The sequence below is a fragment of the Danio aesculapii genome, chromosome 3 (assembly GCF_903798145.1).
Source record: "Danio aesculapii chromosome 3, fDanAes4.1, whole genome shotgun sequence".
Taxonomy (NCBI): Eukaryota; Metazoa; Chordata; class Actinopteri; order Cypriniformes; family Danionidae; genus Danio; species Danio aesculapii.
The window spans coordinates 41,832,873-41,840,834 of record NC_079437.1 but is presented as its reverse complement, the minus strand read 5'-3'; the positions used below and the strand labels follow the sequence as shown (position 1 = coordinate 41,840,834).

Genomic DNA, 7,962 nt, shown 5'->3' with positions numbered 1-7,962 from the left:
AGCTACTACCTCCATAGTTGATCCGGTTCCATCTTGTCTGTTCTTGATTCCATATGTCCTGTTGTTTTAAGTATCATAAACGACTCCCTGTGCACTTGATGTTGTACCCGCCGCATTTAAAATGGCTGCTGTCACACCTGTACCAAAAGCTAACAATGCGGACTATAACAACCTGAAAAACGTCTGTCTTATTTCAAATCACCCATTTCTGGCAAAAATCCTTGAACAAACACTTAATTCTCAGTTGCTTTGTCATCTTTCCTCCAACAATCTATTTGAGCCACTTCAATCTAGGTTCCATAAACTACAGCACTGCAACTGTATTGGTTAAGGTCACTAATAACCTTTTGATGGCCTCTGATTCTGAATGTCTATCTGTACTGATACTTCTTCTAGTGCTGCTTTCGACACTATAGACCACACTATTTTAATATCCAAATTAGAATCCATTTTGGGTTTACCAGTTCATTGAATTGGTTTAAGTCATACCTTTCTGAGCGCAAGCAGTTTGTGGTAATGGGGGGCTGCAGGTCTGAAGTTGGTGTGGTTGACTTCTATATAGTCATTTATTGTGAAATTACAGCTAAGGAGGAAGCACACGGTACATTGTAAAAACATTATAAAATATCTGTTGATCTCACTCATCTATGTGTTATCTTGGTTTGCCTGATGCTGTTTTAGAACTACGTTCAACACAGCAGAATGATTACATATACAACACAAATATATATTGTAATGGAATAGGCCTTAGTTCTTGACACATGACCTTATTATTAGTATTGTTGTGGTTGTCATTTCCTTCCACAAGTTGACCACGTTGACCACATTAATAAACAAATAAATGATTGAACATGCAGTAGTAGGCTAACTTATTTAGCACACATTTAGATCATGTGGTGCTGACATAATGAAGAACCGACATCTGATCACTAAGCCAATTTTAGACCATACACCTAAAAGCACATTTGTGAGGTCAGGAACTGATGTTTTGGGGTGAGATGGCCTGATTCACAATCTTTGCACTGATTCATCCCAAACAGTGCTCCAGACTAACACTTGAGAGTGGTGGCACTGGCACCACCAATAGTTAGTCCCAGGGCCTTAATTTGGTGCCACCAGTCAAGTCAAGTTCAAATTAAACTCATCCCTATAAACACCTCAACTGGACTAAAAATTCCCAAACTGAATGAAATTGTCATTACTAATTACATGAATTTATTAATTTACATCAGCAATAAATAATTTCAGCAGTGAAGAATGTGGGCTGCACTATTGCGTCATTCACTCATGCAGTCGACTGTACGTATATGCGCCAGTCCAAACAAACTTATGAATTTGCCTTCAATAAACTCCAGCAATACAAGCACATGCCTGCTTTTCAGAGAAGAGAGCAGTAGTAGAACTAAGATTATTGTGCAGCCAACCACCAAAATGTTTTTAAAGCCTGTCTTGTCCACATGCCTACAAATCACGCTGTTCCTTGATTACGAGCGACACCAAATAAAAATAGATACACAAGATAATGAAATACAAAACAATGAAATTCATGTTGACAGGAATAAAACACAGCAAACAGGCACCTGTGCATATGTAGGCTATTTAAAGAAGATCACATCAGAATATACTGTATGCCATAGATTTACCATGCTGTGAGTGAAAAAAAAATGTAAATTTCATAAAAATTTAAAAAGAAATTAATTTCAGAAACAGTTATGTCTTCAAGCCTTCAGCTGTTACTAACGAATTCTTCTTTACCTTATTGAGAATTTAGCGCCTTTTAGTCTAGATGTCATTCTGGCTGAGTGCCCATCTACTGTATGTAGGGCTACAGTACTAAACTGTCACATTTGCCTAAGAGAAGATGACATTTTGTCTAAATATTTGGTCGGTGTCTAAATATTTTGAGGTTGTTTTGTATCATCATTCTTCAGGCATGTTTCACATTAGTTTTACAAACAGCAATCTTAAAATGACTTAGTGTGTTTTCTCAATTAAAACAGCTCGATGTTACATCTTCAGAATCATTTCATGAATTAAACTCCATACTGTATGCGCAATCTTCTGACACAAATAACCTCTCATTAAAGTAATTTGTCTATCGGTTCACTTAAATTTTCTTCCTGCACTGTGATTGTTTATTGAGTTTCTTCAGTAAAGAAACTTGTTTGTTCATGTATATTATCAGTTTATATTCATTGTGTCTATTATTGTAACTAAAGGTAGGATTAGGTCACTTTTTTGGCAAATTAGTGCAAAACCAGTTCTGTTGTTTTAAATCTCAATAGAGGAACTTTCAGTCAATCTCTTAATTAACAAACCATTCAATTAACCTACAAAACCAACGGAAGAAAAAAAAAAAACACTCAGCCCTCGAGAAAACAAACATGAAATTGACTTTAATGTAAAGTAGTCAATGTTAATAATTTTAGCATAATACCTATTTTTAATAGGTATTATTATTATTGTTATTATTTTATTCAGAAAAAAACAATCAGATAACTTATTATACTTATTAATGTTTCAAGCTGCTTATCTGTTTTTGTCTATTCTATTGTGTTGATGTGACAATTTAGAAAACAGACACTGATCTCAGTCTCTACAACATAAAACAGTCAGATGTTTCTTAATGAGTTTTGCTCCATTCATGACAACAGCAGCTCAGAGAAACAAAAGCATGTGCAAACACAAGCAAACAAATATGTCTCATAATCATATACTGTGCTTTGTTTAAAACTTTTGATAGTGTTTAACTTAGCTAGAACTATTAATATTTCGTATTGACGTAGCTAATTTAGTTTATACATTCATTCGGTTCAACTTCAAACAATCTAGTTTATTTATGTTTTAAACAAACTAATCAGCAACAAGAAATTTTTTTTAGAAAAATTCATTTCTAATTTAATTTATTTATTTTTGCTACTTGATTAAATGTTGAATATAAAAATGTTGGAAATGAATAATAAGCAAGAACACATCAGGTTACATTGTGAACATCATGTGAAAATATCAGCAAACTAAGCAAGCATTGCTATTTTTATTTGTATTATTTTTAGTGATTTAATATTCTGTGTATTTTTGTCTTTCTCAAGTTTCTGTTATTTTAATACAATAAAACATAATTTATGAGTACATCATTATTACTTTGATGTTACTTTGATAGAAAGATTTTTTTGTTGTTGTTGCACTATAAAATACAATTCATTTATCTATACACACATACACACACAGAGAGAGAGAGAAAGAGCGCCATGGCACAAAAGCACAAACCATTCATATTCAGGAGATCAGCACTGTATTTCAGTGTTAACTTTTTAATGCACTTTTCTATTGTATCACGCTAAACACTTTCACAGTTACACAACGTGAACATCCTGTCATCAGTTTGACTTCTGGTGTTCGTTTAAGAGCGGGTTTGAAGATTAAACACATACACATCGTTTTGTTGTTTCTTGATTTAGTGTTTTTCTACTTACATGGAAAACATGTTTTCACAACTTCAGATGAAGATTATTTCATCATTTCCGTTTGATGCTCAAAACAAAATTTCACTCAAAATTCTCAGTTTAACAGCAATAAATCAGACTACAGATGAATCATGATCTACTGATTTGATCTAAATGGTAATCATGAGCTGCAGTGAAATAAGAAACCCTGATATAATCCATAAAAAAGCATGAAGACTAATGTTATAGTAATGTCAAAGATTCAGGAAGGAAATAGAAAAAAGGAGGAAATGACAAAACGTAGTTGAAGAGTTTGAAGAAATGAGCAGCACAGAATCAAGACCACTGAAGTGAAGAGTGGATAAATCTGGATCATTAGTAAGTTCAGAGAATCATGAAGGAGTTTTTCTGTCTTCTTCTCTTTACTCTTCACTTTACTGAAGGTAAGAGCACACTCACTAATACTTTAATTCTGAAAGAACTGAGAGTGAAATGAGTCAGTCATCAGTGGGTGTGAATTTGTGTGAGTTTAGTGATTCAGTTGATTCGTAGTTGATCTCTATTTACCATTTAATCAAAGCATTTGTCATATTATAGAGACTACAGCAGTCTTAACTAGAATATAAATATAGCTTAAAGCTCATGAGCCATTATTATACTTGAACTGTAGAAATGAAAGTGAATTGTAGAATGCCTCATATAGAGTTATATTAAGTTTATTTGACTTTTAAACTAGTTAATGTATTTCGCAGTGATTTTGTAATAAAACAGTTAAGCTGTTAGGTCTTCCTGATTTTTATGTTCCCCTCTGAAGCTCACTTTCATCTGTTCTGAAATAAACTCTCTCCATCTGCAGGTTGTTATCTTTTAGTTCAAGGTCAGTCTAAAGCAGTTACAGGTTACACAGGTGGATCAGTCCTGCTGCCCTGCTCATGTGTTTACCCTCATTCTACAAAACAGACACTCAGATGGAGCTACTACAACAGAATGGAATACAAGTGGACTGAAGTGTTTAAAGAAGAGAAATATAAGAACAGACTGAAGCTGTTCAATCAAACATCTACTGATCTGTCTTTGCTCATTTCTGACTTGAGTAAAGAGGATGAAGGGGACTATATGTGTCAAACTTCACAAAGTTCTACATCAATTAGGGTAACAATAAAAGGTAAATAGAAGCCTTTTCCTGAAACGTGTTTCAGTTAAAATGCAGTGTATATTCTCTTCTGTCAGCAAAGTGTAAAAGTGAATGTGAGTGTAAGTGTTGTGAATGTGTTGTCAGGCTGTTATCTGGATGAGAATAAACAGACGCTTGAGGTGACGGGACACTCAGGAGAGTCTGTAGTTTTGCCCTGTTCCTGTACTGAACTACAGGCTAAACCTCAACAGCTTACATGGACATTTACTGCACTAAAGCCCAGAGGAAAACCTGAAGAAATGTATCCAGATGAGCAGAGCGAGAGACACAGAGGTCGAGTCAAACTACTGAATGAAGGATCTCCAGGAAATCTCTCTCTACACATATCAGACCTGAAGACAGAGGATCAGGGAGAATATCAGTGCTCTGTCCTGACTGGACAATACACAATCACACTCACTGTTACAGGTAGTTATTCTCTGTTACAGTTTATTTGTGTTTTGTTGAAATTTTTCTGTATTGATAATGCTCATGCAAAAGCTGATTTAAAGAGATATATCTGTAAGTGAACATATGCTCTATTTAATTTCTGCCAATTTCAGGCGACACAACCTATACAACAAGCGAGCCTATTAAACAAACACAGATATCAACAGCTAAACAGTCAGAAGACAATTTAATAACAGAACGTAAGTACAGACTATTTCGTCACCTTAGAATTATAGGGTTCTATCTGACATTTTTGTACAAATTTTGTTATTGACATATTCTTACTAAATGACAACTTATTTACATTATGTGATGATTTGTATAAGTTGTTTACATTTCAAGACATTTTATTTAAAAAAAACAAAAACGATACAAATTTGAACTCTAGCTTGACTCTATAAGGTTTAGGTTCCTACAGTGAGCAAATCAGGATTTTGAATGCACGCACATGGACCAATCAAGATCAGCTTTCTTTGTGATTTTGCCGGACTGCTCCAATGATAGCGGGAAAAACCAAAATGACAAAATCACACAAGATCGACTAAATAATGCCGCACCATACATAATGGAGAAGAAACCTGAAACTGAAAGGATCTGTGTAAAAAAAGATGATGAAATGTTAAAAAGTAAAAAAAACAAAAAAAAAAAAAGAAATTGAGATGAAATGTTAAATTTTACACTGTTGAAAAAGAAGTTTTTTTTTTTTTTATTCTATATTAAACCTTATACCTTATAATTCCAAGCAAAAAAATGACTTCAGAATTAGAAGGTTCTATCTGCATTTGCCCTGTTTTTTACCCCAATTTGCAAATGTAAGAGAACTTTAATAATTTTTATGTACATTTAGGGTCTCTGTCATGTTCGTGTAAAAAAGAGAACTGTTACACACATATTGTTTGCTATATAGAATGCAAAAACTTTGAAGCTCAATATCTCAAAATGATTTAGAATGCAGAAAGAACCTTAAAATTCCAAGGTGACAATTTGGTGGTATCTGTACTACTACATGTAGAAGTATTGTTCAATAAAAAGGTTTTAGGATAAAATGAATAAATAAAATGTTTTAAGATAATATGTGCTCTGTTACAGAGAAACCTGCCACTGCAGACTCAAAAGACAATTCAGAAAAACAAGGTGAGTAATAGCTGGTTTTGCTTTCAAGATTATTAAATGTTTTTTTTTTATTATTGTATATCTCTGTGCCAGTTTTCTTGAGGTGTCTATAATTAAAATATGTATGTATGAGTTTATCCTTTTTTTGCCCATTTGTTTCAGTATACATTTTGCTGTCAGTGATTGCAGTAATATTACTGGCTACACCAGTATTGATCTGCTGGAAATGCAGAGGTATAGAAACTGATGTATTTGAATATGATTCATATAAATGTTAATATTACAGTATGAGATTGACCTCTATAAACTCTGATTTTATGATACAGTTAAAATAATATTAAGCCAGCACTTGCAGTTGTTACACAAGTTGTTACTTGTGTGTTTGAAACCCAACAGCACAATCTTCAAGCCATTTCTTGGCAAACTGTAATTAAATTAACCATTTATCTGAGGTGACAATGACATATGAGGTTTGACTGAGCTGAAGTTTCACAGCATTTTGACTGATGTGTTGTACTTTACAGGACAACAAAATGTCCAAAAGACGATCAATGATGGACTAATGGTAGCGTGCACTGAAAATGAGAAACAGGTAAGAACAACTTCACTAAAACCCACTCACATAATTATTGAATCATAAAATCCTTATGAATCAACTCAAGAACAAAACTTAAAACAGAATGAAAATGAGATCAGTGAGAGTCTGTTCTGTGTATGTGCATAATGAATGCATTTTTAACATTTCTGTCCAGGATGAGGTGACATACGCTTCTGTTGTCCACATTAAGAGTTCTGCCAGTCCAGCTCAAAAACAGACGGTCATGACAGAGTACTCAGAGTACGCCAGCATCAGATGAAGCCAAAATATACAAGTGTAGTGACCTCATTATCCATTAACTACTGCATTTCATTTGCTTTTCATAGTATACTTGTTAACATTTTACCTGAAGGGGGTGTTCATAAGACTGTAATGAAACTTTTATATTTACAGCATGACACAGCATGAATAAGAGCACAATTTTATGCACACTAATAACAACTGTCATAAAGTGTCAATCTATCAGTGATGTTATTTTAAATGCAAAAAACAATGTTTGAGATGTCTTTGTATTGACAACTTGACATAAACAAAAACATAATTGTCATGACAACTTGACATTACCAAGACAACATAACTTGTCATAAACATGATTGTCATGAGGCCAATGTAATTGTGTAATGAATATTTCTCTAATCACTTTTTCAGTGGAACAAACTGAATGTTAATACATGTTTTATCAGTAGTCAAATATTCTTCTTGACATTAACTACAGTATAATTTAAAATTGTTGTTAAAATGTAATTGTCAAAATTTTGTCAAATATTTTTATAAGTGTCATATTGTCAGATACTTTCTTGTGTCGTTAAAAACAGGAAAGATCTTGGTAATGTCCAGTTGCAATAAAAAAAAGGCATCTCAATGTGACCTCTGCATTTAAAATGACATAACTGAGTGATTGACAGTTGTCATAAGCATGCAACAAATCTCATTCATATTTGTGAAGTCATGTCATGATTATAAAGATGTCATTAAGACAGTCTTATTAACACCTGCTTCAAGTAAATTGTTCTTCTTAATAGCCTACTCAACTTTTTTTAAATAGGTATTACTTGAGACTGCAATGCTATTTTTTACAAAATGTTTATTCATTCATTCAGTTTCTTTTCAGCTTAGTCCCTTTATTAATTTGGGGTCGCCAGAGCAGAATGAACCACCAACTTATCCAGCATATGTTTTTACGC

At 33.4% G+C, this 7,962-nt stretch overlaps 1 protein-coding gene across 1 annotated transcript; it reads left to right on the top strand.

Annotated features, from left to right (window-relative positions):
* Nucleotides 1-3,755: 3,755 nt before the first annotated feature.
* Nucleotides 3,756-6,217, top strand: LOC130219488 (obscurin-like). Its single transcript, XM_056451909.1, has 5 exons — nucleotides 3,756-3,886; nucleotides 4,300-4,608; nucleotides 4,723-5,046; nucleotides 5,181-5,267; nucleotides 6,157-6,217. The coding sequence occupies exons 1-5, from the start codon at nucleotides 3,838-3,840 to the stop codon at nucleotides 6,207-6,209; spliced, it is 822 nt and encodes a 273-aa protein (XP_056307884.1). The 5' UTR covers nucleotides 3,756-3,837; the 3' UTR covers nucleotides 6,210-6,217.
* The last annotated feature ends 1,745 nt before the right edge of the window (nucleotides 6,218-7,962 follow it).